At 52.3% G+C, this 19,136-nt stretch overlaps 1 protein-coding gene across 1 annotated transcript; it reads left to right on the top strand.

Moving 5' to 3' along the window:
* The first annotated feature begins 1,142 nt into the window (after positions 1-1,142).
* SIGLEC15 (sialic acid binding Ig like lectin 15) lies at positions 1,143-16,156 on the top strand. The gene is made up of 6 exons (XM_032245404.1): positions 1,143-1,266; positions 8,763-8,816; positions 9,538-9,921; positions 10,805-11,182; positions 12,274-12,304; positions 14,172-16,156. The coding sequence occupies exons 1-6, from the start codon at positions 1,143-1,145 to the stop codon at positions 14,251-14,253; spliced, it is 1,053 nt and encodes a 350-aa protein (XP_032101295.1). The 3' UTR covers positions 14,254-16,156.
* The last annotated feature ends 2,980 nt before the right edge of the window (positions 16,157-19,136 follow it).

The raw sequence follows: 19,136 nt of genomic DNA, 5'->3' as shown, positions 1-19,136 counted from the left end.
CTCTCTCCCTATATCTGCTTTCAGAAAGCTGGAGATGCCAGGGAACATGGGGCAGGGGGAAGAACACTGGCCTGGAAGCTCCGACCAGCCAGGTGACCCTTGGACCAGTCCTCAGGTGGTCCTCAAGCCTGTGATAGGCAGGTGTCACAACCGCTGTCATCTTCAGGACCCCTTGTGCCAGGCCTGTGACAAACAATTCATTTACTCTTCAGCACAGCCTAGCAAGTGAGGTTCCTGGCCTCTGCGTTGGGGGTTCAGTGACTTTGCTGGAGTGTTTAGCCTTAATGGGAACCAGAGGACCTCTCCCGCACCCTCCTGCAGTGGGCAAGGAGCCTGGGCGAAGCTTGGTGTGGAGAGCTACTTACTTTACTAGTTCTGAACTGCCGCAGAAAAAGAAACCCAAATGGCAAGACAAAAAGCAGTGGTCACCCAAAGATGCAGGGGTGCTTATTCGGGAGGCTGGGAAAGGTCAGGGAGGAGATGTGCTGCTGTCGTAGCCCAGGAGGAAATGGGGGTTTTAATGAGCTGGGGCACTTCACTCCCAGAGAGAAAGTGGGGCAGAAAGGGGAGGAGTGAAAGGAGCAGGGCCCTCTACGGAGGCTGGGGAAGGCGGCGGGGGCACCAGCAGAGACAGGCTACACCGGGACTCTGAAGACCAGCACCCTGGGGTGGGCACAGGCACCCCAGGGTGAGCCTGTGGCCCTGCCTTTCCATCAGCTCAGGTAAGCAGGGCCACATCCACATCTCACTTACCTACTGCAGCACAGGCATGTTTTAAAGGGGAAGCCAGATAACCCTGAGGCAGATGGAGACCAGCGGCTTTTCACTCACTACTCATACCTCGCCCCTTCCCGGGAACCTTCAGGGTCTGGTTTGTGCTGACAGATGGAATTCCTGCTTCCTCTCCCTCCTCTGCTCTCTGATCTCCACCCCATTCTTGCCCTTTGTCGGCTGATAACCTATCTTGACAACCTGCAAGCCCAGAGAAAGATTTGTAGGGAGCAAACGGAGGGACAGGAGGAGATGGGCTGAGCTACAGTGAGCCTCAGCTCCACCCACTTACCTACAGGTGAGGTCGACAGCCAACACGAGTGTCTCTCCTTTCCCCCAAAATGCCCTCTCCTGGCCCTCCAAGTGCCACAATGCCGGAAGGGCTACCACCGGAGCCACTCTCTGGGGGCACCATGTTAGCATGCCCAGGTGTCCTCAAGGAGGGCAGCCCCCTCACAGATTGTTGGGCTCCGCAGATTGGCCACTCATCAGCCAGTAATGTCAGCCATGTTGTGGTGGCAGGGGTACAAGAGAGGTCTGAGGGACTCCAGCTCTGAGGGCCACAATGCTGTCCCTCCTGGAGGCGTGGTCTCCCTACGGTGACTGCCCACCTGACTCCATCCTTCCCTCACCCCCTCAAAATCCATGTCACATAAAACCCACCCCAGCAGACTTAATTCTTGTTAAAGTGCCATTCTGTAAGGGCATCACCTCTGGCCATTATTCCACCCACGGGACTCACTTTCCTGTCTGTGACACCCTGGAGAGGGTCTTTAATTCCAGGCATTAGGAAAACATCCACAGACAGGAAGTGACTCGTGATCCACCGTGAAACCAACAAACAGCTTTCTCTCTAGTTAACATAAGCGTGATTACGCCCACAAAAGATCTACACAGAGGTTCCCAGGCAGATTCTTGCTTTGCTTTCTTCCTCACAAGGAACTGGTAGAAATCTTTGGTCAGCTGTGGCAAAACCAAGGTTTCCGTTTCTGACCCCATCCAATTGCAGCTCCTGCTGGTCTAGGTTCCCCAGCTCTGTTTCTGTCTCCCTGGAGATCTCTGCCTACTCTGTCACCACAGGTATGGCGCTTTGGGAGAGTAGGTTCCGCATCAGTCAACTACTCCGTAGTGGAATCGTGATTCCAATGATGTGGAGCTATTGGCCAATGCTGCAGCCCCAATCCTTCCTCCTCTAGACTGGTCACATGAGGAAGCCTGAAGAGACCTACAGGGGGAGTTTTGCTGTGAAAGACCATCAAGGCATGGATGCTTCTTTCCAAGTCACTTTTCTGAATAGCTAGTGGCTTATTTTTGAATACATAAAGTCCTTTGATTTATTTTAGCTAGACATTTTTCTTAAATGTTTTATGTGCTTTCTTGTCATTTTTATCCAAGTATCATTTTCAGACAGATTTTTAAAATTTAATATCACCTTAGTAAACATCTAGAGTCATCAACTCATGGATGAGACTATGACGCCAGAGAACTGTGAGGACTCCCTAAGGTCCCAAAGTCAGCATCAGAGCTAGGACTGGAGCTTCGGACAGACCCCTGACAACCCCTCTGAGGGGCATGTCACTAAAGCAGGATACCTCTCGCAGCAGTGAGCCCCTCCATGGTGCCTCAGGCCCTCCCCATGTGCACCTGCTACACTCGCCTGCTACAGTGTTGTGATGGCTCAAAGCCTTCTGGGTTCACTCCTTCTCCAAACGGCCCCTTTGACACTGTACAGTCATCATTTCTGCCTAAGCTGTCTTTCCATAATTTTTTATGGAAATTCTTCCTTCTCATTGAATGGCAACTCTCATTTCTTGCAGTTTTCCATGAGTCTACAAACAGAAACCACATTCTAGCTTTTCAATTTTCATGTCCCTGGGCTGGGAAACTAACCAAATAAGTGTGTAAGAATTGTGCATAAATTAGGCCTGGCGTGGTGGCTCATGCCTGTAATCCTAGCACTTTGGAGGCTGAGGAGGGTGGATCACAAGGTCAGGAGTTCGAGACCAGCCTGGCCAACATGATGAAACCCCGTCTCTACTAAAAATACAAAAATTAGGTGGACATGGTAGTGGGCACCTGTAATCCCAGTTACTCAGGAGGCTGAGACAGGAGAATCGTTTGAACCCGGGAGGTGGGGGTTACAGTGATCTGAGATTGCACCATTGCACTCCAGCCTGGGCAGCAGGGTGAGACTTCATCTCAAAAAAGGAAAAAAAAAAAAAAAAAAAGAATTGTGCATAAATTAAAAAACAAATAGTGGCTGAGTGATGGCCAAACTGTCAACATAACGAAGAGGCTGTTAATTGCCACTGCCACTGTATCCCCAGTACCCAGCACAGTCTCTAGCACATGGTAAACTCTCAATAAATACCTATGGAGTGAATACATGAATAAATCATTGAAGAATTTCCAGGTGAGTTAAGGACAAGGACTGGGCTATTGTACTTCAGCTGGTCCAACATGCTAAATTGAACTGTAAATGGTGCAGTGTCCAGGTACCAACATCTTTTTTTTTTTTTTTGAGAGGGAGTTTCGCTCTTGTTGCCCAAACTAGAGTACAGTGGCATGATCTCGGCTCACTGCAACTTCTGCTTCCCAGTTTCAAGTGATTCTCCTGCCTCAGCCTCCTGAGTAGATGGGATTACAGATACACACTACTGTGTCCAGCTAATTTTTGTATTTTTAGTAGAGACGGAGTTTCACCATGTTGGCCAGGCTGGTCTCAAACTCCAGACCTCAGGTGATCCACGCTCCTCAGCCTCCCAAAGTGCTGGGATTACAAGCTTGACCCACCACACCCAGTCCAATATCTTAGCCCCCTGTCATATCACCCTGAGCACTTCTCCACCACTCTCTGTTCACATCCCCTGTGCAGGACTAGTGAGGGAAGGGAACAACGAACGCATATGGATTTGCTGTGTGTCAGGCACTGTGCTGGGTGCTCTACATACATGATTTCATTCGATCCTCAATCCTATGTGGAAGGTACTATGTTCCCCATTTGCAGCACAGGACCTTGAGACCCGGGATATTACGTAACTTGGCCAAAGATCACCCAGTAAGTGAAGGAGCCTAGGACGTGCCAAGCACAGATTGGGTGCTTGATAAAAGTCTGATGAAGAATGCCTGGAGGTGTGATTGCCACGTAGGCCCGGCTGTGTCAAAGCTAGCATGCTTTCTGCCATACCCTATGGCCCACCATTGAGGGAGGGCATTTTGGGCAACAGGAAATGGGGGTCTCCTGATGACCCCTGAAGGTTGACAGAGATAAAGTAGAGAGAATAGAGACCCTATAGTAAGGGGCCATGATTCCAGTTCAGGAATCCTCCCTCCCCTGTCTTAGCAGACAGGCATAGGCTGCCAGAGGGAATGTTAAATGTCACAGGGGACATTTAATGTCACTGGGAGCTTGGATTCCAGCCAAAGCAAATGCGTTTTTTTCCTTGGGCAAATCCTGCTGAGTCCTTCCCACCCTCACCCTGAGTCCTCTGGGCAGCCTCATCCAAAGGTCTCTGTGTAAGCGGGAGTCCAAATGCCCACTTCTTTGAATCCCATTCAGCAGGTAAACAGGAAAGACAAATCTCTTTCTAGTGGGAGCCAAGATCGTAACCTTTGGTGAAAGAGCCTCTGTGTTCCTTTTCTGCTCCTAGAGCAAAGCCCACCCAGAGAGGGAGGGACCCAGACCTGCCATTCGTAGCACATTTCAGGACATTTTCAAACTGGGCTATTGTCCTTGAGCCACGGAGCCTATGGGTAAAGGTAAAAACCCTTTGAACAAAAGAGGCAAAACTACCCAGAGTGAAGCCTTGGCTCTGTGACTTCACCAAGTTGCTTCGGTTCTACGAGCAGTTTCTCCCCAGCTTCTCCTTCTCTAAGAGGGAGCTAATGACAGCACCTGATGGGGTGGCTGTGCATTTTATTATTTATTTGTTTTTGTTTGTTTGTTTGTTTTGAGGCAGAGTCTCACTGTGTTGCCCAGGCTAGAGTGCAGTAATGTAACCTCAGCTCACTGCAACCTCCACCTCCTGGGCTCAAGCAATTCTCATGCCTCAGCCTCCCAAGTAGCTGGGATTACAGGTGACCGCCACCACACCTGGCTAATTTTTGTATTTTTAGTAGAGATATGGTTTCATCAAGTTAGCCAGGCTGGTCTGGAACTCCTGACTTCAAGTGATCTGCCCACCTCAGCCTCCCAAAGTGCTGGAATTACAGGTGTGAGCCACCGCACCCAGCCTCCTATGCATTTTAAATGAGATGAGAATATCATTTGAGAGTGTCAGTTCTTTCTAAACTGATGTACAGATTTAATGCAAACCAAGCAAATTCTCAAGAAAAGTTTGCTGCTGTCATTATTGTTGCAGTTCATAAACTAAAATTTCTATAAAAGGGCATGGCTGTGCACAGTGGCTCACGCCTGTAATCCCAGCACTTTGGGAGGCCAAGGTTGGCAGATCACCTGAGGTCAGGAGTTCAAGACCAGCCTGACCAACGTGGAGAAACCCTTTCTCTACTAAAAATACAAAATCAGCCAGGCATGGTGGCACATGCCTGTAATCCCAGCTTCTTGGGAGGCTGAGGCAGGAGAATCACTTGAACTCGGGAGGCGGAGGTTGCGGTGAGCCGAGATCACAGCACTGCACTCCAGCCTGGGCAACAAGTATGAAATTCCATCTTAAAAAAAAGGGCAAAGACTCAGGTATACATATATAGGACTGTAGGATGAATAAGAGGGAAAAGGTGAGGGAACCATCCAGATTCATTAGAGCGCTGTAGTGATGAAGAACATGACACGCTGCATTGATACAGAGGGGAACAAATTAACCAAGATATGCAGAAAAAAATCCGTAACTCCATGGAAACATTACACATGACAGAGTATTGTTTCTTGATGAGATGAGGACTCCCCAAAGCACTGCGTGCTCTGTCCTTATTATGCTTTCATGTCTGGCAACCTCTATGCTGACTGATGTCCATGCCTTGTGGTTTTGCTCTGCTGATCCTTTTGCCTAGAATGCTACCTCAAGGCTTTGTGCGGTCCCCTCCCTTTCTCAAGGCTCTGCTGAAGTGATATCTCTCTCAAGGGTTCTCCAATCCCTGCCTGCCCAATACACCCCTCCTCTAACCACCCCTACCGTCTCCTGTCAGCCTGGCCACCCACCCTTCTGCTCTCACATAGCAAGTCAATCCAATGTCAGTTACTAGGAGGCAGGTACCATGCTGGGCAACATCAACATAAACAGAACCAGACAGATGTGGTCCCTGCCCTGCCAGAGCTTCTGGGTGTCTGGGCAAGACACACAGTTCAAAGGCAATGCTCATACAGAGGAAGTACCTATGCCAGCTCTGGGGCACAGGGGACAGAGGGCTTGGGGCTCAGGGAACTCCCCCTGCTGTCAGAAAGACTCAACGGAGCCCTGAGGATGAAGAGGAGGAGCTGGTGAGTGAAATGGGACAGAAGCCATGTTCAGACAGAAGGGATATTGTTCAAGCCCATCTTTATGGCACCTGGCAGACTGTAGTGTAATTATGTGTCTACAAATCTGTCTCCCTTTCTAAGCTGTGAGCCCCAGCAGGCTGATAAGATATTCTGTTCACGTTTGTCACCACAGCTTGTACCCCAGTGCCTGGCATAAAGTGGGGAAGTGTCCAATAAATGTTTGCTGAATTGATGACTGTACAATAGCAAGTACTATGTGGGGAATCTGTGCCTGGCTCTGCGATGCCCACGCAATGCAAGATGTCAGAGGAGGCTGAGGTCACAGAAAGTGGGAAGCAGCAGGGAAACTAAGGCAGGGGCTCAGCCCCAAGACTGGAGAGATGCTTTCTGCAGCTAGAAGTACTGACTGAACCAGCAAAACCTTCAGACAGGTTCTTTGAGGATTAACAACTAAACAAACAAGCTCTTTCTAGAGATAAAATGTTAGGTCCTCTGCTCGGGTTCAAAAATGTAATTACATTTGTCCAGAAAAAAAAAAAAAAAAAGAAATTAGGCTTAAAAACAGATTGTATGAAAAAAGAACTTGGAGTTTTGAGGCAGGAGAATAGCAAAGGGAATTGGATGTTGGAGCAGGAGGTGGGAACAGAAGCACAGTGAAGGCGCAGGTGAGCAGGAAGCAAGAGAAGAGGCAGAAGTTAAGCAGCCAAAACAAGGCAAAATAAATCTTTATCTTTTGATGGAGATAAAGAAGCAAGTAAGAAACCCCATGGCCAGCAAGATCCAGACCAGACCAGTAAAGATAAGCTTCTCAGAGATGGGCATGCACATTAGAAAGAAAAGTAGACTTAAAATGACCCTGTATAGTAATTAGTATTTAAGATCCATGCATATGGACTGTACCTCATGCACGTACTTAAAATTATGAGATGGAGGTAACTGTGCAAGTACACAAAAGCCAAAGTAACTAAGCAGCCTATCAATCAAAGGGCAGATTCTGGCTAGAGATTAGGCAGCTCAGGAAGAGAAGAGAAAAAACACAGAAAAGGCCATAAAATGTAGCAAACTGGTGCTGATCTTATTTTGTAGCAGTCAGACCACTCTCCCACTACAATGGTACTGTGCTGTACACTCTTGCTGCTTTGCTTTGCTGTTTCTGTCATGTCCAATTCTTTGTGGCACCAAGAGCCTGGAACTTCGAGGCACCATCTGGTAACACTTTTACTTGATGGCAAGCTGGACATGAACACATAGTGGGATTTTTTCCAGGCACAGCACCCACAGCCCAGGGTAGCACTACAGGACTCACGACTCCACAGGTCCAGCACCCCTAGAGCACACACTTGGAGTCCCCAGGCTCGGGACACGACAGTGAAGGAAGAGGACAGTAAGGATAAGGAGGGGCAGTGGAGGGACTGGGATTTTTCCATCAGAAAAGAGAAGGCTCAATGGGTCCAAGATAGTCATGACAAGACCCTGCAAGGGGCCATCATGAGAAGGTGACATGCACACACCAGGGAGCCATGGTGGTCCTGTGGGCAGAAGGAGATTTTGGTTCTGTGCTGCAGGAACGTCCTGACCTGTGATCATTCATAGATAGATGGTCCCCATGGAGGATGGTCGGCCAGCGGTGGATAGAGCTGAGAGGACTCCTGCCCAAGGAGCGAATTGGGATAAATTACCTCAAAGAGCAAAGAGCACTGGGCTTGGAGTCAGAAAAGCTAGATATCTCCCATCTTCGACCTGTGTGACTCTGAGCCTTCATTTTCTCACCTTTAACAATAGCTGCCCTGCCTTTCTGCACTGGGTGTTTTGAGGGTCACATGACATGGTATCTATGAAAGCGCTGTGTAAACTTTAAAGCCTTTGGAAATACAAGGGTGTAATATTTCCTCTAAAGATCCTTTTGTGAACTGCACCCTGGGACACCCACTGGGCAGGCTTCTAAGACTGCCCTCTCTCCTTGGGAGGCACCACCCCTGGCCTAATCCTCTGAGGTGGGCTCCCCTCTCCCCCAAAGGAGCACGCATAGGCAACCACACGCACCCTGCAGCTCACCAGGCCTCTGTGAGCCGGAAGCACAGCTCCGCTTCCAGACCTTGACTTGACCACACTTCCATGGCTTGCAACGTGGGGAACAGGGAAACTGTGTCCAGAGGTGTTTGCACAGCACAAAGAGGCATTGAAACAGCCCATCTTTCTGGTCTCTCAGCTCCCTCCCTGCCCAGGCACTAGGGAAGCCAGTCAGGGCACAGTTCACTTGGGTATACCTGGATTCTAGAGGAATCTCATGCACCAACTCAACGCATTAGCTTATAAACATACTGCCCCCTCGCAGGGCCCATTTCCTCCTCTCTGTAAGTGGAAGTGCTGGTGTCCTCGGAGGAGCCCCAGACTTCCTGGTCTCTAGTGTTCTGGTATACAGGCTATGGAGTGAAGCAATCCTGAACACTGGCTGGGCCCCATCCTGGCCGCGTGACTTCAGTTACTCAACTCCTCTGAGCTTCAGTTTTCTCACATGTAACCCAAGGATAACTGTGCTTTTCTGTAGGCTCATGTGTAAGAACTAAAATAGATACCACGGAGAGCTTGCTGGACACAGAGGCGCACAGTAAGTGCTATTATCATCACCATCTTGGGGATCTCGGGAGTCTGTTGTAACCACGGGATCCCAGTGCTTTCGACAGGGCAGGTTTTGATGGGAAAAAACTAAGGGTAAGAGTGTGGGGTCAAGGGGCCTGCAGGTGAGTTAGAAAACAAAGAGGAGAATAGTCCCAGGGAAAAGTGGGGGGAACCCAGGTACCTCCCAACTCACGGGAGTGCAGGCCCTGAAAGTGCAGGCACCAGCATGCAGCGGTGGCTCAGGCCTGTAATCTCAGCACTTTGGGAGGCCCAGGTGGGCGGATCACCTGAGGTCAGGAGTTCAAGACCAGCCTGACTAACATGAAGAAACTCCGTCTCTACTAAAAATACAAAATTAGCTGGGCATGGTGGCACATGCCTGTAATCCCCGCTACTCGGGAAGCTGAGGCAGGAGAATCGCTTGAGCCCAGGAGGCAGAGGCTGCAGTGAGCTGAGAACGCACCATTGCACTCCAGCCTGGGCAACAAGAGCGAAACTCGAAACTCCGTCTCAAAAAGAAAAAGAAAGAAAGTGCAGGCACCTTAAGTCACAAGGTGGGGTTCCAGCTCCCCTGGAAGTGGGGGACGATTCCTGAGTCCTGGGGTTTCCAGGCTGGGAGTGGGGAGAGCGCTTCCTAAGTCGCGGGGTTTCCAGGCCCCGGGTGCGGGCACCCAGCGCCCCGAGCCTGACGCAGCCCGCCCCGCCCGCAGGCTCGCCGGCGCAGCGCTGGTCCATGCAGGTGCCGGCCGAGGTGAGCGCGGCGGCAGGCGACGCGGCGGTGCTGCCCTGCACTTTCACGCACCCGCACCGCCACTACGACGGGCCGCTGACGGCCATCTGGCGCGCGGGCGAGCCCTACGCGGGCCCCCAGGTGTTCCGCTGCGCGGCGGCGCGGGGCAGCGAGCTCTGCCAGACGGCGCTGAGCCTGCACGGCCGCTTCCGCCTGCTGGGCAACCCGCGCCGCAACGACCTCTCGCTGCGCGTCGAGCGCCTGGCCCTAACCGATGACCGCCGCTACTTCTGCCGCGTAGAGTTCGCCGGCGACGTCCACGACCGCTACGAGAGCCGCCACGGCGTCCGGCTGCACGTGACCGGTGAGGCTGCGCGGGGCGGGTTCCCGGCCTCCCTGCCTGCCCGCCCGCCAGCCCAGCCCCAAGGGCTTCCTGGGTGCCAGGCGCTGTGCCTGCCGCTGCGCCAGGAAGGGCTACGAGACCCAGCCCTCCCCCCTACTCCAGAGGCCTCACACTTGGGGGTGGTTCAGGACCACCTGGGAAATGCAGAATCCAGGTCCCAGGAAGGGCTGAGGTGGGCCCCGGGATAGGATCGCAATGACTCTCGTGGAGAGTCCCCAGTGGCTCTCAGACTAAAGCGGAGAGGAAGACAAGTGAATGGCCATCCTAAATATGGCAAAAGGTGCAATGGGCGTGTGCTACCAGCCCTAAAAGACACTCGCAGCCCCTCTACCCAGGGGTGCACAGAGAATCCACCGAGTAGTGCCAGGCACTTCGCCAGACCCTGAGATACAAAGAGGCCTGAACCAGAGTCCCGTCCCTAGAGCAGTGGCTCTCCACTCTAGCCCCTACCCTGCTCTGCGACAATAATGGCCACTTAGCTTTTGCTAGGGCGCCAGGACCTAGTCCAAGCACCCACAAGTATTAATTTGCCAAATCTTTTCAGTAACCCCTCAAGGCAACTGCTATCATGATCCTCACTTTACACATGGAGAAACTGAAGCACAGACGGTAGAATCGTTCTCCCAAGGCCACACGTGTATTGGGACGGTGGCAGCCTGGCACCCAAGTGCCCGTTCCTCCCTTCTGACCTGACCCCACCGCTCCGGCTCTGGAGTCCAAAGGGCAAAAGGGAGGGGTGCTCTTGCCTTTGCCCGCCGCTTGAGCACTGCGATCCGCTTTCTAACCCTATGCTCACCGCACCTTGACCGCGGCTGGTGACAGTCGTCTGCACTCTCCCCTACAGCTGCGCCGCGGATCGTCAACATCTCGGTGCTGCCCGGCCCGGCGCACGCCTTCCGCGCGCTCTGCACGGCAGAAGGGGAGCCGCCGCCCGCCCTCGCCTGGTCCGGCCCGGCCCTAGGCGACAGCTCTACCGCTGCCCCGAGCCCCGGTCAGGGTCACGGTCACCTGGTGACCGCCGAGCTGCCCGCGCTGACCCACAACGGCCGCTATACATGTACAGCCGCCAACAGCCTGGGCCGCTCGGAGGCCAGCGTCTACCTGTTCCGCTTCCACGGCGCCAGCGGAGTCTCCACGGTCGCCCTCCTGCTTGGCGCCCTCGGCCTCAAGGCGCTGCTGCTGCTTGGGGTCCTGGCCGCCCGCGCCGCCCGCCGCCGCCGAGGTGGGTGCGCCCCAGATCCGGGTGGGCGCGAGGGGCCGGGCCAGGACTCTCCTCTTAGATAAGACCACCTGGCACTACGAGAACGTCGGTTTTTTGCCCTGTGCATCGTGGAGCTTTCCTCTCTTTGCATGAAGCCCAGCAGGTGTAACCAGCATGAAAAAAACAAAAAAACCCATTTTGCATTAAGGAAGCCGAGGCTCAGAGATTATATAACCTGCCTTTTGATAGAGGCACAGAGATGGAGACCCAGACCCGTCTAACTCTAGAGCCATCCCTTTACCACCACCTCGCAAATGATTCCTCTGGAGGTCTGACCTTCCTAAACAGCACCTTTCCAGTATGATAGGAGAAACATCCTGAGGACCTACTATGTGCTGTGTGGGTGCTGGGAATACAGAGATGAATAAGGCATGGTTCCCTGCCCTGCAGTGGGCACTGACAAGTAGGAAGATCATTGCAGTGTGCTTTATGAGAAGGGCTCTCCTAGACCCCAGGTCTGCAGAAGCCAGAGGAAGTATGCCTCCCTCTGGTGGGGCTCTAATGAAGGCTTCACACCAGCCGTACTGAGAGAGCTAAATAAAAAGATGTAAGTATGCATGAGCTAGGAAAACAAGGAGCAATGCTCTTCCTAGCAGGGTGTTCTGTGAGAGCCACCACTGCTGTCACTGAGCTGGATCAGAAGTCTGCCCTATGCCCCAGAGAGGCAGGGGGCTTCTCAGAGCCCCTCAGAACTCCCAGCTCCATAGCACTAGCCTCACACTCTTCACTAGAAGAGATCCAGACTTGTCACAGTGGCCCTGCCTGCTGTTGTGGCCACAATGGCTTTCTTGCCTGTTCTTTGAACTCACCAAGTGTTTTGTGCTCAGGGTGCTTAGAAGAGCGGACTTTTACTGGACTGCTCCTCAGTTCACCCCCCTCCCCACTAACTCCCGGGCAGGATTTTCATGGTGCAGCTTCATACCCTGCTAGTCTGCTGTTTGCTTCACAGTGGTTTCTTGAGACCCCTACCACATGGCATGGGTGGGGGCGGGCGCGTAGGCTGCAGACTTCGGTAGAGATTCATGCCTCCTCTTTCACTGTCCCTTCCACAGAACACCCTGACACCCCGGACACGCCCCCACGGTAAGTGAGCTCCCCACCTCCACCCTACCCCACCCACCTAGTCCCCATCAGCCAGGGGGTTCAGGCAGGAGGAGGAAGAAATGGCAAAGAGCTGGGGCCAGGGTTCTGCCTTGACCAGGGGCTGGTCCCTCCTTGCAGCCCACCAAGGTACCCCTCTTGCAGCCCACCAAGCCCTTCCCTGGACGGACCAGGTTGCTTACCTGCTCTTTCCCCACAACTCCAGGCTGTATTTCTTCTTGTAGTTTCCCCTCCACATTCTGGAACAGGCAGATTCACACAAAAGCCACATTGGGGACACTCATCCCTACCCTCTCCCCAGCACTCTGCCGAAGGCTTTGCAAACAAACGAGCCCTTAGGCATTCTGAGGGCCTAGGTGAGGGGCCCAGGGTCCCCTAGGAAATCACTTACTCTTGGGTCACACTCTCCTCTTCTGTGGCATCCACCCCTGTGAAGGCTGGTGTTGAAAGAGAAATAATCCAATTCCTAGACCCTGGACAGGCTGTGGCTAATCCCAGCAGGGGTGATAGGAGTGGGAGGAGGAGCCCAGGCACTCCCATAACTGCACCCACCTGCGGCCCTGAGGGCTGGAGGTGCCACACTGCTGGCGGCTCCTCTGGTCAGCTGCCTGCCGACCTCTCCGCAGCCCTACAATCTGTCCTGTGTCCCTGTTTGCTGATTTACTGCCGCACCAATGCCCCTGAATCCCAAAGCCGACTGTTGTTCAGTCATTTAACAAATACTTATTGAGTACCTACTGTGTACCAGGCACTGGTACTAAAGACACAGCAAAATCCCTGATCTAACAGAACTCACATCCTATTGTGGAGAATTTTAATAAATACAGAAACCGGTGGCCTGACATTGTAAAGAGCGAGCTGTGAAGGAAATAGACACAGCAATGCAGCAGATCCCCTGGGGAGGGGGCCCACTGCTGAGCTGAGGCTGCTTTAGATCAAGTTTTCTTGGAGCACATGGCATTGAGGGGACCTGAGGATGGAGGCTGGGGCCTGGGCGGGATGGGGGGTGGAATTCCAGAGAGCAGGCCCCATTGGAGTGTGCATGTAAGACAGGGATGGGAGTGGGGCGGCCCAGAAGAGGAAAAGTTAAGTAGAAAGGCTCAGGCAAGGCCCAGGAAGGAGGCAGGCATTTCTGGAGGGTGGGTGGGAGGAAGGCAGGAAAGGAGTGGGGGTTATTGTGGGTGCAATGGGAAGTCACCAAATGGTTTTAAGCAGACCAGTGCCCCCATCAGAACAAGCAGGCCAGGGAGAACTGGGTGGAGGCCACTGGTAAAGCTGATCCTGGCTTGGCTGCTTGGAAGAAGGTGCAGGGTTGGCAGAAGGGGGCTGGGCAGACAGGAGGCAGGGCTTGCCCAACGGCCCAGTGGGCAGCATGCAGTGTGAGAGGGAGTTGGGCTGCCCGGGTTGGGAGCCTGAGCCCTGAATGCCACTTCCTGAGATAAAGACAAGAGGAGAAGAGAGTGGGGCAGGTGTGAGGGTCACGTGTAGCACCCTGGACATTGAGATTTGAGATTCCCACTGAGATGTCCTAGGGGAAGTCAGGAAAGCAGTTGGGGACCCAGAGGCCAGGCCTGGAGATCCTGATTTGTAGATCAGGGACATGGAGCCAGTCTTGAGGCCTCAGGTGAAGACAGAGACTCTACTATCTGGGCTGCCCTGGCCTTTGTGAGCCCCTCCCGATTGCTGACTCTGCCCAGCCTCAGATGCCGTTCGCCTCTGAGCCCCACCGGTTCCAGCCGCACTGCTCCCCAGCATGTCTCCTCTTCTTGGCCCACTGCTGGCATATAGTTTGGGTAGTTGGGGACCTCCACCTGTCTTGGGTGGTCATTCAACTTTCTCCTGTCCACAGGCCCCAGGCCCAGGAGTCCAATTATGAAAATTTGAGCCAGATGAATCCCCGGAGCCCACCAGCCACTGTGTGCTCACCGTGAGGGGTCCCTTAGCCGCCAACATCTGTTTCTGCGTCATAAAGGCCAGTGCGAGGCTTGGCTGGTATGGCCCATCCTGGTTCCCGGGCACCTTGGCAGCCCCCACCTGGGTGACTCGCCCCCACTTCGGGGTCAAGACCCTGCTTGAGGAGACTCATCTGGCCTCCTACGTGGACAACCGTTTCAGAGCTCCCTGATATTTATGATATTAAGCATTTTGAAAGTGTGCATGCATCTGTGTGTGTGTGTGTGTGTGTGTGTGTGTGTGTGTCTGTTTGTGTGTGTACATGCATCAGCCTGAGCACAAAACTTCCAGAAATGTTCCCTTGCCCTTTTGTAGCTAGAACACCTGGTCTAGTAAAGCAGACAGGAAACTGTTTACAGGTCTGGAGGCCCAGTCTTGTCCTCCTCTGTCACAGACTTGCTGTGTGGACCTGGGACACTTTCTTCACTTCTCTGGATCTCAGTTCATTTACTGCTGAACATGGACAATAATATTCTTCCCTCTGGGCTGGGAGGACTACCAAGGTCTGAGGAAATAATGGATGTGAAGGGGCTCTGGAAAGCACAAAGCCATCTACTTGTGAGGGGCCTGAGAGGCCCCTCCTTTCAGAGTGACCTTTGGACATGCAGAGAGTTCTTGGATAAGTGTGGCCCCTGCAGCAGTGTCACAGAGAACACAGAGCTCCAGACAACAAGCCTGGGGCAGGGGCTGTGTGAACCTGTAGTCAGAGGAACTTAAAATCCTGGAAACTTGGTGGCATGGAGAGGCCTGGAGCCTTTACCCCATGCCCCCAGAATCTCCAATGTGACTTTCCCACACCCTCTGCCCAACTCTTGCCCCATCAGCTGCCCTGCATTGCCTTGAGCTGGGACCCCCAGGAAAAAGAAACCAAGCTCCCCTCTCTCAAGGCATCTGGGAACCACTGTCTCAGGGGCTGAGGCTGGGAGACCTGAGGGGAGGTCTGGCTGGAGGGTCCCTGTGGGTAAAGCAGCAACAGTTCTGGCCTCTCTCTGACCTGCAACCTCTCAGGGCATGCAAAGTCCAAACGCACTGGCAGCTTCATCCACTTTGCCCTAACGTGGCCACGCTGACTTTGAGGGCTGCTGCTTCCCTATTTATACCTCAGGGTCAATTTGATCACCTTAGCTCCTGCAGTCCTTGGGGCTTAGGGAGAGGAGGGAGGTATGCCTGGGTCCCAGGAGAGCTGGCAAGAGGAAAGGGCCACAGGCTAGGGACTAAGGAGGCCATGAACAAGACATCACACCCGTTACAATGGCTTTTATCCAAAAGACAGTCAATAACAAATGCTGGCAAGAATGTGGGGAGAGAGGAATTCCCCACACACCATTGGTGAAAATGTAAATTAGTGCAGCCACTATGGAGAATTGTACTGAGTTTCCTCAAAAAACTAAAAATAGGCCAGGTGTGGTGGCTCACACCTATAATCCTAGCACTCTGGGAGGCCGAGGCAGGCGGTTCACCTGAGGTCAGCTGTTTGAGACCAGCCTGGCCAACATGGTGAAACCCTGTCTCTACTAAAAATACAAAAATTAGCCAAGCATGGTGGCACACACTTGTAATCTGAGCTACTTGGAAGGCTGAGGCAGGAGAATTGAACCCAGGAGGCGGAGGTTGCAGTGAGCTGAGATCATGCTACTGCACTCCAGCCTGGCCAACAGAGTGAGACTCTGTCTGGAAAAAAAAAAACAAAAAACTACCGTATGATCCAGCAATCCCACTGCTGGAAATCTATCAGCAAGGAAATCAGTGTATTGAAAAAGATACCAGCACTTCACTATAGTGCTATTTGCAATAGCCAAGATATGGAATCAGCCTAAGTGTCCATCAAGGAATGAATGAACAAAGAAAGTGAACACACAATTAAATATCATTCAGCCATAATAAAGAATGAAATCCTGTCACTTGCAAAAACATGGATGGAACTGGCGGCCATTATGTTAAGGGAAATAAGTCAAGTACAGAAAGATAAATATCACATGTTCGCACTCATATGTGGAAGCTAAACAAAAGTTGAAATTGAACTCATGGAGATAATAGGATAATGGTCACCAGAGGCTGGGAAGGATAGCAGTTAGGAAGAATGAATAAGATCTAGTATTTGCTAGCACAAGAGGGTGACTATAGTTAACAACTTACCTATTTTAAAATAACTAAGAGTGGAACTGGAATGTTAAATACTTGAGGTGTTGGATACGCCAATCCCCCGATTTGATCATTGCACATTGTATGCCTGTATCAAAACACCACATGTACCCTATAAATTTATACAGCTATTATATACCCACACGAATTAAAAATATTTTTTAAAGAAAGAAGCAGTGATGCTTTTTCCAGGGAGACGGTCTGAAGGTCAAGGGATCTTCACAAGATCTTCACAAGTTATTATGCAGGCCAGTGGGTTGCAAAGCTGCACTCCTCACCAGAGCCTTCACCAGGGCAAGAGGTAGCTCCTGATTAACTTGGGATTCATCCAGGAGCCTGTCTGAGCTGTTAAGAGGTCACAGGAGTATGTGCACCTCCTTGTAAAGAGATGCTTTGGGGCACCTCATGGACAGTCCTGCGTCATCAGGGAAGAAGTTAAGGACACTGGAGTGGTGTGTATTACAACGTCTGCCTGGTCTTTGAGGCCAGTTTCACAGCCAAGAAAAATTGCAATAGGAATTATTTCTTAAGTATATGCTTTGTGCTAGGAATAGGGCTAGATTTTTGGGGATACAAAAATGAATACGGCATCTGTATCAGGGTGGGCTAGGTTGTGCTGTGATAACAAACCACCCCCCAAATCACCATGGTTGAAAACAACAGGGATTTCTTTCTGTCCAAAACTTCATGCCCATTGCAGATCAGCACGGAGGTGTTGCTCACGATTGCTATCAGGGACCCAGCTCCCAGGGATCCACCACCTCTGATGCTGTGGATTGCTGGATGGGAGGTTAAGAGAAAGTTCTGGAGGGCCTCCCCTTGTGATAGCAGATCATGAGTCAGAACTAGCCACGTGACCCACACACCTGTAAGAGAGCAGGCAGTACATGCTACTTGGACGGGGAAAGCCAGGAACGTTTGGGAACAGCACTGGGTGACTGCACAGGGAGACTGCAGAGGCTCTCACACCAGTGAGTGTCACAGTCTGTGGAAATCAGGTAAGGGCCACAGTAGAGGTAGCTGAGGGTGCTATAGGAGCACCCAAAAGGGGTGACTGGCCCATCTCGGAAAGCCTTCCTGTAAGAGTATACATGGATGGTACGCATTAGCTATGCAAATGGGGGAGCTTCTAGGGGAGAATAGGGGTTGGGAGATAGGCGAGAAAGGCTCTCAGCAGAAGGAACAGTCTGAGCAAAGACCAGGAGGTTGGAGCCAGCATGGTGTGTAAGTGCTTGAAAGCTGCTGGAGGATGAGGGTGGAGGCAGGGCATGGCCTGCAGCAGGAGGGTGCCCCAAGCTGGTACATAGTGCTGCCGCCTGCAGGGATGAGAGTACAGAAGGGAACCGGGGTGCCTCGGGGCTCCAGCCCAGTGCTGGGCTTCTTGTACTCAGCACAGTGGCTTTCACCCATCTGACCACTGCCTTCTCAGAGCCAGGATGCTCTGAGGCTGAGCCTTGGGCACTCAGCAGTGTCTCCCAGTGGGCTCTGAGGGGCACCCGAGTCAGGATCACCTGGAGAGCTCGTCTGCGTGCCCATCTGAGCACCACCAGGGCCTGCTGAGCCACAGATTGGGGGCAGGGATGTGGACACGGGAGAACGCCTGGAATTCTAAAGTCATCAGGCTATTTTGCCCCCAACTTTGTATTATGATCTTTTTAACAGACACCAAAAAGGCTTAAAAAAGTTAGCTAATCCCCATGGACCTACCCCCTCCATTCAGTGGCAACTCCTATTTTGCCACATTTGCTTAATGCACCTGTGTGTGTTTGGCTGACCCATTAGTGAGTAAGCAGCAGACATCAGTTCTTCAGCCTTAAATACCTGACCCCTAAATGTTCTCCTCTATCACCTCAATACCATTACCACACTTGAGATCATTAACATGAATTCAGTATCACTTTACAGTCCATATTCAGATTTCCCCAACTGTCTTCAAAATGCCTTTTTGAGTTTGTTGTTTCTAAGCAGGAAGCAGTTGACTCCAGGTGATTCTTAAGCTAACAGTTGAGACCGCAGCTCTGGGTGTGCCTGGCATCAGCACGGCAGTGCAGATATGTAAGGGTGCCAGGTAATCAGCTGGTGATAGCTGATACATACCCTCTTGCAGTACTGGCACTTTGAAGCAGGGCTTCTTGGGACCAGAAGCAGCACCATTCCTCAGAGGGACACACCTCTGATGGCGTGGTTTCAGATGCAGTGACAGCTGTGGGAAGCACATTGAGGAGGGACAGCCAGCTGGTACCCCCTTTAACAACCACACACAGTGCACAGGCAGCCCCCAGCCTGGCCTCCTGATAAAGCAGCTGCTCCTAGGGTCAGAAGGGAGGGTGGTGAGGGGATGGCATTCAGCCCTCCCCAGACCCTCTGGGCTGCCCTTGGAGCCTGGCACTGTCCCTGTAAGGGGTCTGGGTGGAGCAGAGCTGCCTGTCTTCCCCCACCCACCCTCTCAAGAGTACTCAGGCTCTGTCGCTGGCAACAAAGACCAGAGACACAAGTGGCAGGCTGAGTCAGCATGGTGTCCTGGGGCACGGAGTCAAGGAGAGAAATGACCCAAAAGACTTGGTGTTTTCAAGACTGGACTTCCTATTGTAGTGCAGGGCACAGGGCTAGAGCCTTCCTCGGCCTCGGCACAGCGTTCCATGAACACTGCTCTTTCCAGGAGCTTCTGCTGAGCAGGCTGCAGCCTGCAGCCCTCCCTCTGTGGTCAGTGCCCGCCAGA

Source organism: Sapajus apella, unplaced genomic scaffold (genome assembly GCF_009761245.1).
Source record: "Sapajus apella isolate SASKATOON/1434 unplaced genomic scaffold, GSC_monkey_1.0 scaffold57, whole genome shotgun sequence".
In the NCBI taxonomy this organism is placed as follows: domain Eukaryota; kingdom Metazoa; phylum Chordata; class Mammalia; order Primates; family Cebidae; genus Sapajus; species Sapajus apella.
This window is presented reverse-complemented; position numbering and strand designations above follow the sequence as displayed.